This window comes from Rattus norvegicus, chromosome 6, assembly GCF_036323735.1.
Source record: "Rattus norvegicus strain BN/NHsdMcwi chromosome 6, GRCr8, whole genome shotgun sequence".
Lineage (NCBI taxonomy): Eukaryota > Metazoa > Chordata > Mammalia > Rodentia > Muridae > Rattus > Rattus norvegicus.
Window position 1 is genome coordinate 9637568 of NC_086024.1, and position 19833 is coordinate 9657400.

The 19833-nt window shown below is 41.3% G+C and overlaps 1 protein-coding gene across 48 annotated transcripts in view; it reads left to right on the forward strand.

Moving 5' to 3' along the window:
* The window catches only part of Nrxn1 (neurexin 1), a 1146022-nt gene that overhangs the window by 706208 nt on the left and 419981 nt on the right, over positions 1-19833 (forward strand). For 4 of the 48 annotated variants that reach the window (XM_039112845.2, XM_039112846.2, XM_039112847.2 and 1 more), the window contains exon 1: positions 7994-8240. The exons of the other annotated variants lie outside the window; for them this stretch is intronic. In XM_039112845.2, the coding sequence (XP_038968773.1) occupies positions 7994-8240 (247 nt within the window). Of the gene's footprint in view, positions 1-7993; positions 8241-19833 lie in introns of those variants that run through there. 48 annotated transcript variants of the gene reach the window in all.

Genomic DNA, 19833 nt, shown 5'->3' on the forward strand with positions numbered 1-19833 from the left:
CTATCCAAACTGCATGATTTCTTTTTTCTCACTGCATTCAAATGGAGATGTAGGTTTCAGAATATAGATTTGCAAAGATAGGGTAAGCGGGCTCATAATCTAAGAGCTTGGGTGCTCAGGAAATTAAACACATGAAATGGATATGACTTTTTGTTTCAGGTGTAAATGCCTGTGCTTACTAGAGAACCAGCAAATTGTGCATTAGTTCCACATCCTCCTACCTTTGCTTATAATTGTCCTTCTAAATCTGATTCTATCCTGAGCAAGCACATGCTACTTTTTCTGCAGAGAGGCAAGAACATGGGGACTGTGGTCTGTTGTGTAAGTAAACAGATGCCAGCATGTCATTCTATGGTACTGGTTTTCTCTGTGGCTGATGCTGGCCAGACATGTAGCCTGACAGGCCAGCACCCGGGAGAGACGTCCTACTTGCTTCTGTTGTAGTGGATGGCTGGTTGTAACATTAGCAGTTTGGGGTTTTATTTGGAAACATGATTGATTTTCTTCTTATAAAGGAAAAGAATGACCCAAGACAACATCAGTATGTACATTATGTGGCAGGTAATATCTTATTTGAAATGTATCACATCCCTTGATAGACACAACGACCCTTCAACTATTAGCATGTTTTTCTGATGAGGAAATTGTGTTTAAATAGCCTACCTAAAGTCACCCTGCTGCTAGTTAGTAGAGGACACCAGCACAGTCACCAAATAAGAGCTCAGATGCAAAGAGCAGCATGGAAATAGACTTCTCAACTAGACTATTTGATGCTGTGAGATGAAAATGATGGCATCTCAAAGTCTTCAAAATGGTTTCATCAGAGAAATGGTTCAACACCAACATATATGCTTAGAGCACACTAACCTGTCTATACTTTTGAAGGCAGCTAAATGGAGGTGAGGTGATTTCTGAGTAGCTTAATTAAAAAGCACACTAATAAAGCCTATGTCAAGGGCAGCATTCAGACAGAAGAACAATCCAAAGTCTTGTCCCCTAACCCAGCAGCTCCAGAGTCACCTGTTCACCAAACATTCAGGAGGCCAAAATCCAACGAACCTATGACCTAATACATTAACAAAATGACATATCTTGTAAGGTTTTCAATGCACATTACAATTTAAGCATGGTAGATTTAAGGAAGCCAAATTAATAAATTTTTTGGTAAATTAGGAAGCTTAACAGAGTAAAGAGAGTTGAAAATATTGTTAAATTAAAGTCAACTTCACAGCTTCTTATGCTTTTGTTTTCAATATCTGACGAAAATGTGCCTATGTGAATAAAGTAACCCATCATAAAACATGATCTAATGATATTAAATGCAGAACCACAATCCTTCTGTAGATGAGAAAACTGGGAGAGGTGATACCTGACATCATATTAATAATGACCCAGAGAGATTCAAACTCACACAGTGGCACCACAGCTCCATGTTTCCCAACTAAAGAATGAACACACTCACCTTGGAAGAATGTGGGCTACTGGGACAGTGTCAGCAATACAAGTTTGATGCAAAGTAGACAAACAGTAAATTCTGAGAGTGACTTTAATGATTGGTACTCAAGCAGATGCCTGCAATATGTAAAGATGCTTGGTGCTTAGGCACTGACTTTTATTTAGGCCATCATAAATTACATTTCTACTAAATAGGACAAAGGAAACACAGATCATAAAATATTCCAGTCCTAAATATAAGTAACCTTGACTTCACTGAAGTCAACTGAATATCCAGATTTTAATTTCCTTTGAGTGAATTGTATGTCCTGTTAGCTCATGTTTAACTTTCACCATTCACCCTGATTTATATTACTCAGTAGACTCTAAGTAATACATATTGACTACATATACCAGTCTGTGTCTGTGACTGGATGGGGGCTGGGGGAATGAAAATGAACTTCTAAATCTATATACAAACTGCACACAAAATAACTCTTCTGCTACAGTTTTACCATATTAAGGGAGAAAAACAACAAAGGGATTATATTAGAAGCCCAAGAATGCTTTCTTAACTGTTGACTGTGGTTTTCCTCTCTGTCTTAGTGTCCTTGTTCCTCTATACTGATCAATCTCAAAATACTTTTCAGGACTTAACATTATATAGAGAGGTAACAAGATCTGGAGTTTATGTTTAGAGTTCTCACAGACTCTATTCTTTTGTGAGTCCCTCCTCTTTTCTCCTCAGTTCTCAGTATAGGTCCGTGGAAATATGGGGTCTGCTTGTCACTACAATGACATCAGTAGAACTGCAAAGTGCAAGACTGACATTCTCCTCATTTTAATTTCTAAAAGATTAGTGCTGCCTGTGGGTTTTAATATACTTCCTCTCTGCTACATTAATGTCTACTTTCCTATTTAAAAAGCTAATACTGAGCCATAAGGATTTCCAATTAAGCTTAAGAAAACCATGAAAAGGTAGAGGTATCTGTCTGGCAACCATTGCATTCTTTAAGCCAGAAAGAGTAACTTTGGGATATGGGAAAATAATTTAAAATGGCCATACCTGTTCTATTTCTTTCCAAATTGTACTCATTCTCCCCTCCTACTTCCTTTTCTCCCTCCTCCCTTCTGAAAAACCTCATTGTTCACTTCTGAACACTATTGTCCATCTTAAACTATTCATATTCTTGCTCATGGCAGATCATCGTTTGAGTTATTTCGGGGTGATTGGATGCACATATCTATCTGGTTCCTTTGGGTAGAAGTCAGGAGCTAGAGTTGTTAGGGGCAAGTGAGGGTTAACTATTCCTCAACTGATCTCCAAATAGGTTATAGTGAATGCAAGATGAAGATCAGTTTCTACTATAGAAACAGACCTTAATAATAAGTGTTTATTCAAATAGAAGTAAAATGTACGTGCAAGAGATTTGGCTACTCCACACGGTTTGCTACTTTAATATTTGAAACAAAGAGAACCAGTTCCAACCCCCCACTTCAACAACTTTTAATACATATTAATCTTTTTTAACCAGAGAAATGTAATCAAACTGAAAAAGCAAAGTTCCAACACTGTCAGGGACTGTGATGGCCCAAGACTTTTAGAAACTGTCCCTGGCCTCTAAGGCTATGGCTGTGATACTAGAGTACAGGCTGTAGGTGAGGAGGTGCTGTGTTGGTACAACCCTAGCTGTTGCAGAGGCTGAGGCAAGAGGATAGCTTGGGAACAGTGTGAGCAGTATAGTGAGTCTAGATCTCAAAAGGAAAGACGAGGTCCCCAGATCTCTTTCTTTCAAGGACTACACATACTAAAAAAAAGGAAAAAAAGAAAAAAAAAAGAAAGGAAAAAAGAGAGAGAAATTAGGTAGCCAAAGCCCCACGTTACCTTTGAAAAAATTTCTAGCGATCTAAAAACAACAGCTTGTTAGGTATGCCTCAGTTTCCCTAAGCTTGATCTCAAACTGCAAGCCTAGTCATCTGAAGAGACACAGATTAAACAATAAGAACAGGCTTTATTACCTCATCCAAAAGAGGCATGTGTTTGTAAGATTTTTGCCCACCATCTGGACAGAGAACTGCTTCTTGTTTCACAAAATGATCGCCATTTATAACAAACACTGCCTGGGCAGCAGCAGCACTGTGTCCACCCCAGCACCTCCTAAGTATTGCAAAGGTGCCCTGGACATCGGCCTGAGAAACAATAGCTACAATGTTCTCTGTCAAGACAGCCATAAATACTCCTTCTTAAGCTCTTGAGACCCCTGTAAAACTAAGATTTCCAGCCTACCCTTTCCCTAACCCTTCCTTATCCCCCAAGGCCCTCAGCAATATAAGGCAGGAGGGAGATTCTCTTTCAGTGGATTGTCTTTGGAAAACTCAGTGAAGCCTTCTGCTTTGACTCTCTTTGTATGTGCTTTAACATGTCAGTGTCACTTTTCTAACATGCTGCCTCATCTTTTCCTAACATGAAGAGAAAAACAAACACAGCCAATCTTGTTTATTCACACAGACTCTTCATCCCCCGTCACTCGACTGTGTCACCCTAATTAATCCTGATGCTTTGATAATCATTAGGTATTATAAAAATAGTGAAATTTGGAGTCCCCCAAAGGGGTTCAAAGCTCAAGTTGAACAAGCCACTCTCTGCCTTCCTGTCTCTCGGCCTGTATCTCACAAAAGCATTCAGATTGTAGTTTGTTTAGTGTCAAACTGTTTATATCTCTCTTGGGTTTTGTTTTGCTTTGACTGACTGATTTTGGGTTTTGAATCTTTTTTTTCTGAGACAGTGCCTCATGTACCTACGTGGTTCTCCTGCCACTGGGTCGCCTCGCAAGCTCCTTGCTTGCTCCTTTACGCTTTTCTTTACTGATTTTAATATTTGAAAATAATGCCCAGTCCTATCACTGAAAGGCTCACAGGCTCAAATGTCCTTGACAGACAATATGCATGTCTTACACAAGCTTCATTTGGGTCAGGAGTTCAATGTTAGCTAATGAACAATGTATATCAAGTAATATATTTAAATAGATACATAAAAAACGTTGTTGGTTAACTAGTGTTTTAAAATGCAGAAGAACCTAACCGGACATTTCTGGAGCAGCGATGGTTCAGTGTGTGCTGCTTCAGTGTTCACAGTGACCATAGCCATGGCCAGGATTGTGGAACATAGCTATAGAAAATAATGAGAACTTGGTGTCTTTGAGATTACCTATGTTTCACATATGCTGGGCACTAGAGGGAGTAGAAAGGAAGACTAGGATCCTGTCCCTTTTGGGGATCGAGTTGGAAAGGACAGGACAGATTACACCATCTATGGGGAATGAGAGAGAATACACTGCATTCCTCACTGATAGACAGAGTATGAGATATTGGGGACATTAATCAGCCCATGGAGCTTTATATCTGTGTGGAAGAAGATGCATCCTGCCTCAGACGCATGAGAACTGGATCTGTAAAAAGCACTCTAACATTAAATCGTGCATTACATCTTTTCTACCTCATGGGATTGTTATGAAAGATAAGAGGGTGACTATTCTGTGAATGAATTTAGTGTTTCAGTGAGAGGCCAAGAAATCAATGTGACAGAACTAGTGAAAGGTGTTGCCAAGAAACAACCACAGCTTTTCTGTCACCTAAACTAGTCTCCTCTCCTCTTTTCATGCAGACATTGAAATGTCACATTCAAAATATGGCCTATAAGCAGCACCCCTTCATGTGTGCGTACTTGTTAATGAGTGTGGATGTGGACATGCTGCTGCTTATGTGTGAAGGTCACAGGACAATGTATGGGTGTCACCCTCTTTGTACCTTGTTTGAGACAAGATCTCTTGTTTCTGCGTAAGTTAGTTTAGGTGATTTCCCTGCTTTTGGAGTCTCCTGTCACCACCTCTAATCTCTCTAGGGGCACACTGGGGCCACAGTGTTGTATGTGGTTTCTGGTGATCCAAACTCTGGTTGTTGGGCTTTCCCAGCAGATCCTTTTTCCTGTGCACCCATCTCTTCCACCCCAGGACTTAAGAACATATTCTGGAGATGACATTATTCATTCTCTTGGAGCTGTACTTTATATAATACATATAAAGATGACTCTTCATATGAATTAACATATATGCTTAACAAAACAAGGATATAAGCAGCATACAGTAGAAGATGCAGGTTCCCTTCTGCTGATATTTCAGCCCCTCTGGAAGACTGAGAAACAATGTATTTACATAGAATAATGAAGTTCTGAAGAATTATATTTCCAGTAAAATGAAATATGCTTTGAGGGGGAGACGGGAGGTGATGGATTGCCACTCATTTGATTTGGAACTCCTAGTATTGTTGGTGGATTGACTTACAAACTTAACTGTTTAGAAGACCTAGCATTCAATATACAAATTCAAATGGCCATGTGAATAAGGAACTGATTTGGACCAAATCCTCTCAGAATACCTTACAGAGATATGAGAGTTCACATCAAGTATGGTAACACATCCTATAACCCAGTGCTTATGAAGAGGGTAGGAGGATTTGAAGTTCAAGCCCAGTCAACACTCTATGATATCCTGTCTTAATATAGCAATAATTAATAATAATATTTTAATAAAACACAGGTTCTCTTTTTTGGTTCATATTATATATAGACTGAAAAGTCAATGAGAGGTTGGGTGCTCAGAGGTATGTCGATTTGTCTTTCCACAGAAATAACTTCAAGATTTCCACCCTAGGGGGCACACTGTGACTCTTATCATTTGTTTAATACCGAGCAATATTTCAGCACTGCCCCAGACCTTGATCTGAAAGTGCCCACCCCTGTACTGTGTGTGATCTAGTATGAAAGGTAGGCTCTTTTTTTTACCCCCCTGGGGGGCACAAAGCTTTCAGGAAAGATGTCCGGTTTTATATAAATGTCCTTTGCTTTTGTTCTTGGGGACACTAGATCTTAGAATGTTTGGCCTTGGCTCTATTTCTCTTATGAAATAGGGCAAGAGCCCGGCCAATTAGAAGAGGAAAGAACTCAGCTGGACGACTCGATATCTCAAGAATTCTTGTATATCCTAGTTTACTTTATTTATTTACTGAAAGGCAGTTAATTCATATCACTTCTCTTTCTCTTCGCTCCCTCTTCTGTACCCTGCTTCCCTCTTCTGCCTCTTCTGGGCTGCTCATCTTGCTGCCTTCCTGGACTTTCCGTCCCCCTGATTTACACTGGTTCCTGTGAGGCACGATGTTGTAAAGGGAGGGAAGGCTCTTTGTTATAAATAACACATGCAGTAAGCAGATCCTCTCCTCGGAACTGACTCCGAGTGAATGGTGTCAAGCCTTTTTTAGCAGTTTGGTTTTGAACACCGGGTAGAACAAGTTTGGTCCAATAAAATAAAGCCGGATTCCTTCCCTTTTAAGAGCTCTAAAGGCACCGGTTACTTTTATGTAGAGGGGTAGGGGACTGTGCCTTTTGCCCAAGTGATTCAGAGGGAAGGATCACCTGGCTGAGGAGGGAGCGTTGCTTTTTAGGTGTTTCCCGCATCGCTGTCCACGTGTCCCTATGATGTGTGGAGAATGTCAGGGAGAGGCAAAGCGGGAGGTTTTTTTGCGGGAAGCTAGACCAGCCTCCCTCGTTACATAGGCTCGTCCTCTGCATTGCATCCGAGCTTCAGTGATTTGCTGTTTGGAGACTGCAGATTTGCATAGAGCCCCTAGCTTCACCAGCGTGTGTGGTTTTTCGGTTCTTTTATTTATTTTTCTTTTATTTTTTTCCTTTTTCTCTTTTCTTTCTTTTCTTTTTCTTTTCTTTTTTCACCTCTCCGCTTTCTCATCTGCTCCTGCTTTTCCTCTGCTCGATTCCCCCAGTTCGATCCCAGCTATCTTCACAAGGGTGCCCTCTTCCCTCTGAACCCATCGCCGGGCGTAAGTGTCAGGAGGCGGCGGACTCGGAGATTGCCTCTGGAGCAGGCGATGCGCGCCGCTGCTCTGCGCGCTGCCCGGGGGAGGCTGGCGGGAGCTGGAGAGCTGGCCAGGGCTGAATGGAGGGAAGGGGTGCCTCGCGTCCATGGGGTCTGCTTCTCTCCTGAAAGGAGGCTGGACCGGCGAAGTGGTCTCCCCGTTCCCCACGCACAATGCTAAATGGATTTACCTAGTGGATTCCCGGTGGATGGCTGTCATGTAGAAGTGAAGACCCTCCGGGAGGAGCTTTAAACAATTTCCAGGCTCCCCAACCCCGGCACACACTCTCACCCGAAACTCTTGGGGAGTATCTCTGGAGAACCTGGAACCCTGCAAACCTGGGAGCAGCCACCCTCTCTGCGCTTGCTGTTCTTCGGGGCTGCCTTTCTGGACAAGTCCCCCCTGCCAGCTGCATTCACCTCGGCTATGTTTCGGATTGTTTGGGGTGTAGGGTACGGCAGACTCCAGCACCTCGAGAAGACTGTCCGAAAGAGGGAGAGGATGGGTGCCCTGGCGCGGTGAGGCGGCCAGCCCCGCAGCCCACCGCGAGCAGCCGGATTCCCGGCTTCCTCGCCTCTTCTTGTGCCCCAAACTTTGTCTCCCGCGGCGGCTGCCCCTTGGCGGGCGCCCCGCCATGTACCAGAGGATGCTCCGGTGCGGTGCCGAGCTGGGATCGCCCGGAGGCGGCAGTGGTGGCGGCGCAGGGGGGCGCCTGGCCCTGCTCTGGATAGTCCCGCTCACCCTCAGCGGCCTCCTAGGAGTGGCCTGGGGGGCATCCAGTTTGGGAGCGCACCACATCCACCATTTCCATGGCAGCAGCAAGCATCATTCAGTGCCTATTGCAATCTACAGGTCACCAGCATCCTTGCGAGGCGGACACGGTGGGTCTGCAATGCCAAGTTCTTGCGGGTTATTTCCTGGCTTCCCCTGTTCAACCCTGCACTTGCTCGCGGCGTCTCGGCCCTTAAGGCTCTAAGATATGGGAGCCAGAGAAAAGGGAGGTGCATTTAGGTGTGCTTGTTGGGAGCCACTTATCTCTTTGAAGACAATAGAAGGGGATGGGTGAAGGCAGCGCGGGTGTTTGTGGTGAAGGATGGGAGGGGCGTGCCTTGCTGAGGTCCTGGGAAATGTGGGCATCTAATAAAGGACCAGCCTAGGCAGAGAGCCTGGCCCCGCTGGAAGGGGGCGTCTCTCGTCAGAAGGTCACTCAGTGGCCAGATGGGGCGCCGCGCTCACAGAGGGACCTGAGGGAGAGAGGAGGGCTCTGCAGAACCTTTTGTCTGTGCAGCGCTGCCCCACCTCCAGACCATCTTCCCTGGCCCGCGCACAGCAAGCACTCGAACCTGTGCATCCCTCTGAAGCGCTGCTTCCAGGCTGCAGTGCCAGGAAAGAGGTCCCGGGACTAGGGACCCACTCAATTCAACAGGAGGCCAGTCCCTCTTGCCCCACTTGTGTCTTACTTGGAGAAGGCAACAGTATAATGAGCTACCCTCTCCCATTCTGGTCAGTCCCCACAGGACATAGTGTTGTTCCTCTTGGAAACCATCGTTTACACACACACACACACACACACACACACACACACACACACGGCCGAGTTATTCTCTAGATGTGATGGGAGTGATCTGAGATTTCACAGACCCTATGTTCCTGAAGATGGGCTCCGGAACACACACAGTCTAGCTTCCTCCTCCGTGCAGTTCTTCCCATCGAGGGTTCCTATGGAGTGCCGGCTGCCTGGGCTAAGCCAGGAGTTCTGCCTGGAGGAAGAGAAATTTGAGGAAAAGGGACCTATTTTTCCAGTTTGCTAGGAAAGAGCTGAGTGTAGAGAAATGTCTTGTGAGCCAGTATCCTCTTATCTTTAGATGAAAGCTATATCAGATTCACCGAATTGCCAAAAATAAAATAACAAAATCATCCAGGTTTTTTCCCTTTTCAGTGCCTGTGAGGCTTTCTCCTGTCCTAGTCTTTGTCCTTTCTAAGTGTAAGACCTACCCATTGACCCAGCACACTCGAAGTTGTGATCACTTTCTTTGACTGCTTTTCCATCTCTTCCTTACAGTCCTTTAAGACTCTGCTCCTTGGATCCTCTGCCCTCTCCCATGTATTTCCCCTCCCAGGGGCAACTGCTAGTACTAAGGTGTTGGCCCCTTCTCCTGGGATAGACTTCCTACCTGGGGACCACTGTGGGTTAGGCATGAAAAGCTACAATCTGATCTAATGAACAGAGGCAGGTTACCCTGGCAACCCCTCACTGGGAGTGGAATAGTGACACACTTTACTTTGGCTCCAAAGAATTGATTGTTTACCTCACTTACCTAGTTCTCCCAGGGATTCCTTTAGAGACATCTAGTAAAACCTGAACCAGGGCTTCCTATGAGTATCAGAGGGCAGATCTCTGGGAAACAATAATGAGTTTCTGGTGCTCCTTTCACTGACTCCCTAGATGCTACGGAACATATTGCTATCTTACCTGAGTGTAACCCTCAACCACTGCCCTGCCTTTGTGCAGAACCATACCACTCCTGTGGGAGGAGGGAGAGCCAGGGCACAGGAGGGCCAGACAGAGCGTGGGTGAGTGGGAGTGGCGCACCAGATGGGGGTATGCGAGGGTGTTGGATGGCTAATTGTAGCAGTGGGGCGGTATGAGCTAATAATCTCATATGCACATGAGTTCTCTGTGGGTCTGACTCTGCAGAGTGACCTAGTGATGAGGCCTGAGAATGGAGACAGAGCCTGTGGAGGTGACAGAGGGCAGCAAGGGCCCCTGTAGCAGTTAGACATTCCTTTCCAAATGCAGCTTCTACCCAAGGCAGACGCCGTCTGCTGGTCTTTGGTAACATTTATTTCCCTCCAGAATACACTGATTGTCTGTGTGTGAATGAAAAATCAGGCTCATTTATCATTGAAAAGGAGAAACCGTGATGGACTGGTAAGGACAGCACATGGGCCACAGTTGGCGTTATTTTTTTAGGATCAGAGAACTTTCTTTCAGTGACCCTATTTATGTGGCCACATTTGTTGGTAAAACCTCCCTCTATCCCCACATACTCACCAGTCATGATATAAGGTCCTAAATCAAATACAGGCATGAAGTTTTCACACTTCTCTCCCTTCTCTAGAAAGGAAAGAATTCTATAGAGAACAAGCTAAGAACATGAGGCTGAAAAATCAGCCTCTGAGGGCAGTGCACACCGAAACCAGGGTGTGAAGGGAGTGCCGAGGGGCCCAGGGCAGGGCAGGTAGGGTGGCAGCTTGAAAGAAACCTAGTAAGAAAGAGGTGATGTTGGATTTGTTGGGTCAATTAGCTTGATGAGCATTGAGCTAATTATTAGGACAAAGGGCTCACAAGGAAAGAATCACTGAGTCTCATAGATGAGAGAGGAGGCAAAGCACAAAGGTAAATGACAGTGTGATACATTTCTACCAGGAAACGAAGGCAAGCAAAAACGAGACTTCATTTAAAACCCAGAACTCTTGCAAATGTGCATGTGTGGACAGATACATAAGCCTGTTTGATTGTATTAGAATTCCTGAGAAACACAGGACTGTTTATTTCTTAATAAGGAGTATATACATATATGTTTAAATGTATAAAAGGAAAGCTTGAGTAGCATATTTTAAGGGAGAAAATTTAGTATCCCATATTTTAAAAACTGCTGGGCTGAGGATCCAGGTTCATTCTTCTTCATTTTCTTATCGTGCTATGCTTCATTTGCACTATTATGAGGTGTCACTTACAAGGCTTGCTGGTGCAGAGGGAGCTTCTGTCTACCACACATGTCTTTGTGCAAGCTGACCCATTTGCAGAGATTGTGTGAGGATTTTTCTTAAGTGCATGTATATGAGAAGCAGATTTGGAGACCGTTTCAGCCCCTCCCCTCCCCAATTTTGTACGAATTTAAAAACATAAATGGTGAGACAACTTCTGTATAAAATTATATTTTTCTAGTTAAGTCAGTGGAGAACTATGTAACTGTAAATGATAAGAAGCAAGCTTGCTTATAATTAAAGCCAACTGGAGTCCAGAATAGACCTGTGTGCTCAGCCAGCACTGCTTTTGTGCTGTACCATATGTGCGGAGCATAGCATGATGTCAGTGCTCAGGTTCCCATCTCAGCTCCCAGCATTTCTAAGCACCCATGTTCTGCATACCTTAGAAATTAGCTTAAAGCCTCTCAATATTCCCAGAAGATAGGGAAAGGAGAAAGCATTCACAGATCTTAGTAACCAATGTCAGTTCTTCTCCTCCTGCAAATATGAACTCTGGAAATTACATTGCTGTAATGAGCTTATACTATTAAAGGGCAAAAGAGTCTATCCAGGGTGAAATGTTAACGGATTTTAAAGTGGGGGTTTGTACTTGAAGCAACTCAATGGCATTATATAAGGATAAAATTCATAGCTGGAATTTATAACATATTCTTCCAAAGTACTTCCAAGACATATGCTAAACTTCTAAGAGAAGTGGTGAGTTTTGAAGGGAGCCTAAATATCATTTTTGTATGTGTATGTGGAAGGCTACTGAGACATGTCATGTCAGAGATGATCCAAGAAATGGAGCCCCTCTCTGATCAGAGTGAAAGAGAAATTCACAGTCACATTTTTGTGACCCCCCATATCCTAAAGCAATTCCATGATCTCAGAGGTTTAAAACTAGAGCAGAGAGGATTCTCTATGTGGTTTCATGGCTAGTCTTTCGGAGTAGAATTCATTGTGAATAATCCAGCCCTCAGCTTTGTGTTTAGCATATCTGGACACCACTATATGTTGTTTTGTGTCCAGCATATCTGGACACCACTATAGGTTGTTGTGTCCAGCATATCTGGACACCACTATATGTTGTTGTGTCCAGCATATCTGGACACCACTATAGGTTGTTTTGTGCTCAGCATATCTGGACACCACTATATGTTGTTGTGCTCAGCATATCTGGACACCACTATAGGTTGTTTTGTGCTCAGCATATCTGGACACCACTATATGTTGCGTGTGAGACACACTTAGTTGGTGTCCACTGGTGTCTTCAATGCCTCTGCTGTGGATTGTAAAATGCTTGTTGATAACAACTTCCTCACTTAGTTTGGATCACAGCCAAGAGGATTGATTAACAAAACTCTTCACTATATTCTACCTAGATGAAGACTGCCCTGGATTAATTCCTGTAAGTGACAGGAGACTTTTTAACTCTGAATGTTTGAAACAGGTATCGCCACTCCACACTTGTACCATTGACATTGTAAACAAATGACATCACTGGTATATTCTGAACAAGATGGTTAGTTGCAACAAGTTTTTGAGACATTTGTGTTCTAAATTCCTGATAGCCTAGAGAAATTTTGAGTTTGTTCCCAAATAGTAATATATTTATGCTTTGGATTATTTATCCATTTGCTGAGTAAATACGCCATAAATGCCTCCAATGGGAAAGTATCTACATTTGTTTGTGTGCCAGATACCTTTGAGGGCTACAGTGTAAGGGAATATATGGGGGGAGGGGCCAGCAAGAAGGAGCCAGTGCCCTTAAAGTCCAATCATCATATTTATACCTTAGCTCTAAAAGTCCATGCTATTACAAACTATCAATCATTAGACAAATAAATATAATTCCTCTTTGAAAACACATCTCCAAACAAAATAATAAATAAAACCCACAAAGTTTATCCATATGTAGCAGTCATCTGGACTGCATCATAAAATGGTCAAATAAAAATGTGAAACTTATCATCACTATCTTCTATTGCCTTAAATATTAATGTTCTAGGAAGATTTCTTTGCACAATTCCCTTTTGTCAAGTTGTTGCATATATTTCATGTAACATAAACACAAGTTTTATTTTTCAAATACACCCTGGACTTGTTTTCTAAGTATATATAAGATGGTAGATTAACTGGTTTAAATGTACACTAATGTGTAAATTATTTAGGCAGATCAGTCTGGTGATAATTATCAGAACTATGTTTATGTGAAAATTTGACCATTGCCACTTACTGGGGTTGTGTAAATTTACAAAGCTAGTTTTTTGTGAAGTTATAAAATGAAAATACAATAAATTACAACACTAAAAACAACAAATGAGATCGTGAACTTTAAACTTTACAAACCATAGCAGTTCTATAATATTTAGCAATTAAGGGCCTAGTAAGCAGTAGCTTTGTATAAAGGCAATCAACTAAGTTCTAGGCCTGCGCCTGCCAATTATTAACTGATTGACTTCTGGAATTGATTATTTCTTTAAATGTCAGTCTCTTTCAGCTCTAAAGTTGGATGAGAATGTCACTTCTCACTTAACACTGTGACAGCAGCCATCTGAGTAGCCTGAGTGAACCAAACTGGTGGGGTCATGAAATAGGGAAAATGGAGGTAGAATCCATGTCTTTCAGTGCATCTTCCTCCGTGTTAAATATGTTTCCTTGAAGCTCTTAGGAAGTCGTGGGCAGGCCTGGTCTAGTTCATTTAGACTTTTACCTGTTTATGTGATCATCAAAGGTTTAAGCATAGGTCTTTAATTGAGATGAAGCATACCTCTCAGAATGGATTATGTCACTTCGTGTACAGAAAGCCGCCCTCCCTCTACTTTTACCTATACCAAGAGTTAAACATCAGAGCCTCAAATATTGCTAGGCTTTGTCTCTCTTTTGTTATGAAAAGCACATATTTTAATATGTTAGCGATCTGAGTAGCATACAGCATGCTTTTATTGTTTAGTCAATTAAAAGATTGTAGGGCTTGTGGAAGAGCTCCATGAAGCTGCATTCCCAGTATCAATTGAACGTAAGAATTTGTTTAATTCTCCATGCTCTGCTCGTCTTTTCCAGAGCTTTATTGATTCGAGGCATGCTTGCCCTACTTTTTCAGTTGCGATGATGAAATACCCTGACAATTGCAACTTAAGGGACAGGGCTCACAGTTTGAGGATAAAGTTCATCATAGCAGGGATTCCCAGCCACAGTAGCTTAAGCAGTTGAACTAGTTACACCCACACTTGGGAACTAGAGAACACTGGATGCTGGTGCTTGGGCAACTTTGCTTCTTTGGTGTTTAATTTTCTTTTTTTTCTTCTTTTTTTTTTTTGTAGTACAGGACCCAAGCCTTGAGAAGGGTGCTGTTCACTGCTAGGGTGTGTCTCCCTATATCAATTAACCTACCAAAGTATTTCCTCACAGTCATGTAAGAGGCTGGCTTAATTTAAAGAACCCCTCCCAGGTATGCTTTGAAACATAGTGCCTGTCAAGGACTGACAGTGAACATTATCACAATGAGTTATAAATGAATATTGAATTGAGGTTTTAAAAATAGTTTGATCAGCCCAAGATTTGCTCAGGATGTGACATACCTAGTGCCTGGAAGTCCTGCCATGGAGCTCATTCAGGCTCAGGGTCCACCTGCCTAGTGCCTTCCCCTCAAGGGAAGTCTAGAAATAAACACCTTTCCTCTCCACTTGATCTTCATCTTGGTTCATTCTTGTCTTCCCAAGTTATAGAATACCTCTTAGTACAGAAACCTTTAATAGCCTTTTAAAATATTCAAAACTGCTAGAGTTTTGTGACTTAATCATCAACACTGCATCCTTCAAGTTTTGGCAGAAAGGAGTAAAAACAGCTATCTTTGCAAGTGCATATCCCTATGGTACCTTCACATAAAGCATCTCATTTCATCATCTGCAGAGCCTTGTCAGGGTGTATGATCATTATTTGCTGACAAAGAAACACATTCGGAGAGATGGTGTTTTTTCCATGGCTACTTAATTAATAAGCAGACATTTTTCTTTTGCTTGTTCCATGGCAGGTATGATAAGGCAAAGCTTGGAAAACTGCTGTGCATGTCATTGTGCAAGGCCTGAAACATGTCCAGTTATTACTCTCCAATTAAATTTTCCAAAGGTTGTTTAACATTAGCCAAAGAAGTATAGCTAACTCATACCATTACTAACAAATTCCGTGTGTGTGTGTGTGTGTGTGTAATTTCCATGTGTTGTATATAATATATATATATATATAATTTACAATATATATAAATTTTCTTTGTTGGTACATTTAAAAGCATATATTTGTTGGGTAACACAACAAATGATGTTTCAATACATTTTATGTACAATACAGAGCAAGGGCTTTTTTTAAAACCCATTTGTCATTCTTTTATTTTATTATTTCTTTTTTATTTATTCTTTAATTTTTTTTTACAGTCCAGACTTAATCCCCCTCCTGGTCCACTCTCTGACTGTTCCTTAACCTATACTTCCACCACTCCACCCCACTCCCTCACCAACACGATGTCCACACCCCACCAGACCTCCCCACTCCCTGGGGCCTCGAGGCTCTTTAGATGAGATACATCGTCTCTGACTGAGTCCAGACCAGGCAGTCCTCTGCTGTGTATGTATTGGGGGCCTCATATCAGCTTGTGAATGCTGCCTGGTTGGTGGCTCGGGTTTTCACCTTCAAGAATTTCAAGGGAAAATAAATGAGAAATTTATATCTGTATTCCAGGAATTCTAGCTAATCACACATTGTTATCCAAGAGTAAGAACTAAAGTGGAAATAGACTGATAAATAACATTTCAAAATCATATTACAGCACTAGTTTTGGATTACTATAACTGAAGAACAATTGCACTGAAAAGATTTATGATGAAGTGCTGTTGAATCTCAAGCAGAGTTTCTTCCAGCCATCAAGAGTAAGAAAGAGGAAGATTCTAATGTGTTGACTACTGCACCCAATGCCAGTGAGATTTGGTAATGGGAACTGAGGCAATACAGAGAGGCATTTGCCTAATGTAGTTTTCAAAGTATGTGTTTCTGTGCATACTAAATTTTACAAAAATCCTATAAATATTATAGAAACTCCTATTCCTTAAGGGACCTCAAATTAAATGACTTGTATGATCTGACCTAATCATTTTTTATAGAAAGACTATGGGTTTTTATATGTACCATAAATACTTGGTAATTGGCTTTTTAAAAGTATGTAAGTTTCAATAGTAAGAAAACGTATCTGACAATTTCTGAGAACTATCAAGCAAAAGTCTGAAGCAAACAGTAAAGAAATGCTTCGTCCTCTGTGTCAAGTGCAAGGTGGTGGCATTCCGTAATTTGGACATTATTTGTGTAAGGCTGTTTTGATTATGTGCGTACATCAGACTAACATTACTGCATGTAATTATTTATGTGCTGTCTCCTGCCTGGCTGTTAGTAACCATGTGGTCATCAGCTCCATGTCTCTTGAGGACTGCAGAATTCGGAGCAGCTAAACACAGAGATAGTGGAGATGCTTCCCTAGACAGGCAACTTCCAATTCTGAAATATCTAATTTACGTTAAGGCTGAATTGCCTACAGTGTGAACAGTGGCAGCGTTTAAGTCACATCACTGTGAGTCACTGTGATATGATCTAAAGGTGTGTTCAGAACAAGGGTGGCAGCCATGATGCTCTCACACAGGCCCATTAGCACTTTCTTCTGAGCCTGCAGTCACACATTTTAAAGAACTGTGGTTTTCTTGCTGGATTTCACTTGAAGTTTTACAAGATCTGTCTCTATTGCTGTGAAAAATGCTTTTGTTCATTTCTGTGTATTTATGCCATCTTTTGTGTAGTTAGGTTTTTAGGTGATCAAATGTGTTACAATTTGATATAGAGCAATAATTCTAAGCATTACAAACCAGACAGGTCTCTGTTATCTTGTATAGAAGATATACATGGAAACTGAATTTTCTATTTTGTTTACAGGAATTGTTTCATAATCCACTTCTTTTATATTTCATATCAGATTCTGAAAATCTTATCATATCCAAACATTTATGCCTGCACAGTCATTGAAAATTTCAGTTTCTGAACTGTATGTTTATAAAGTTGAGAGAGAGATTTTTCTAATACTCTAACCTACATCTTCTTTACATCCGTAGTTGATATTTTCAATATTGTAATATGATGAATCAGCCATTTTTCGTGTTTACTTACCAAATGATATCATATACTACAATACATTGAATACTTATTTAGCCCTTATCAGAAGATGGCTAATTGGTCATGATGGTAACCAGGAAAATTGCATATTTGGTTTTCTCTTTCCTTGGGAATTGTCCTAAGTAAGGTATACAGTCTTGATGCACCATGTTGAACAGTAAAGTATAACTCTACTGAAGTGCTTCCGATGGACGTCCTTTAAAAGGACTTGAATTTTATGTATGCACGTGGGACACCATTTAGATGTCATTGTAATAGGTAAAATGTAGACCAACATGCTGTTTGTAGTGACAGTAATGAAGCTTTTGCCCAAGTAATTTTCTTTTTAGATGTAAAACTTTTTCCTTTTAATAATGTACATTAAATTTTAATTCCATCCTAGAAAGAAATTAATTTAACTCTTGCTTTGTAGTAAGGAAATAACTTTAATAGAATATGAATTTGCCCTCTGAATTCTCTCCACTATACCGATGACAAAGAACTCTGGTTATGCAAAATGATAAAAAAAAATAGCCAATTCTATCATGCACTCCTTGAGTAGTTGCTTGGTGCTTATTATATACCAAGCACTGTTCTAAAGTTGTAACAAAATAGCAACGCATTTGTTCTCACCACCCTTATTTATATACTATTGATGTCTCACTTCAAAAACAAAGATAGCTAGGTACAGTCAAGTGATTGAAGTAGCCAGGTTAACAAAGCTGACATGACCGTGTCTGCGTTTGTTTATGTGCAAGCAAACACAGTGGAAATTTCAGGACCCTTACTCCTTTAGCTTCTCTTTAGTAATTGAACATTTTCTGTTTTTCCTCATTTACCTACAATCAGTGGCAGAATAGTCCAGACAAAGACTTTCCAGATTTTTAAATTAGTCTAATTTATGACGACTCATTTCTCTGTAAGCATATTAATCTTTCCTTACTTTGAATGTGTTCCTAGGCCTTGTACTTCTTAACTACTCAGTGAATCCAAAGGCTTCCCTGGGCTTGCTCCTTGGCACTGTGTTTGTTTTGACAGATTTATCAATCTTCGTATCTCCTACCATATCAAGTGGAAGGGAGCAATTGATTTAAGATGTTTATTAATGTTTATTAACTACCTTCATTCCGGTTGGCAAATACATCCCCTACTCAGTTGATAATCTGGTGTGATAATAGAATAATTTGCAAGTACAGTTATGCTTTACAATGAACAGGCAACAGTTGGAATGAGTCAGATTATGTGATTGTATTCCTGAAAAAACGAGGATCCTTCTGTATGCGGTTAAGTAAAAGTTCATATTTCTCAAATTAGGTTATAGAGATAACAAACTACTTTGAGAATCTTAACTTTAAGTGTGTTTTTTTAATTATGAGGATTTGAAACTTTTAAAAATCAAATTTTATTCCTTGCATTGCCTGGATTTATACAACTACCTAAGGAATTCTCACAGTTCAGTTCAGAGAAGTTTGGGTACTGGATTATGAGTTGGGGCAATATTCAGAAATTAAGGTTGCAGCTTTGAGGTATATGTTTCTTAATTACATTTTTCATTAAAATTTTTTGTTCATTCCATTATCTCTAGAATTCTCAATTTATTTATTGCCACTGTCTATAAATGTCTGGGAATTTCAATACAGATCTCAACTACCAAGTAAAGAGTAGACCTTGGGCTAGCCCAAAAATGTTTCTGAACTCCTACTTCTAGAACACAATAAATGCCATTGTACTCTACTCCACAATCATTGTGAAGGTGAGATATTTCATGTGAGCATCTGGCATAGGACCTGATGAATAAACTCAAGTCCTCAAAGTGATAGACAGCCTCCCTCTGACAGGGGAATCTTCTCTAGAAAGGACAGCAAGGCTGAAGCTAGGTATGAAGCCATTAATCCTCTTTGGGGTCTTCTACATCAGGCTTCATTCCTCTACTGTGATTTGATAGTTGATTATATGTGAGGCCAAAGCTGAAATTCATTCTTGGCATCCGCTACATCCAAACAAAATGACAGAGAGGCTAACAACAATTTGTGTGTCCCTGTTCCTGTGCCGGTTACATGAAGAATCCTGTGGTATTACCGAGTTTACATGGCTGCTGCAGTATGTGGTTGGACATTTTTACCTTTGGAACACACGCGCGTGCGCACACACACACACACACAGACACACACACACACACACACACACGACATTAAGCCTCTTTAAAATAGAGCAGAAGATAAAGCAAAGAGAAAAAAGGTTTAGGAAAAAGATTCCATCTTGCCCAGCCTCTGAAAATGTCCTTAAACACAAAGCTGCCTTCACCTGATGTACTCAAGATGAAAGAGACTTCAAGAAGGAAATAGTGTCTTCTGGTCCAGAGTGCCTCAAGTCACTTCTTTTTAATGGAGTCACTTTGATGTTTATGCCAAAGTCAGCTAGCATGCTAAATCAAATGAAACTTTCCAGCAACTGTAATCTTCCCGTCTCTCTCCCTCCCTCCCTCCCTCCCTCCCTCCCTCCCTCCCTCCCTCCCTCCCTCCCTCCCTCCCT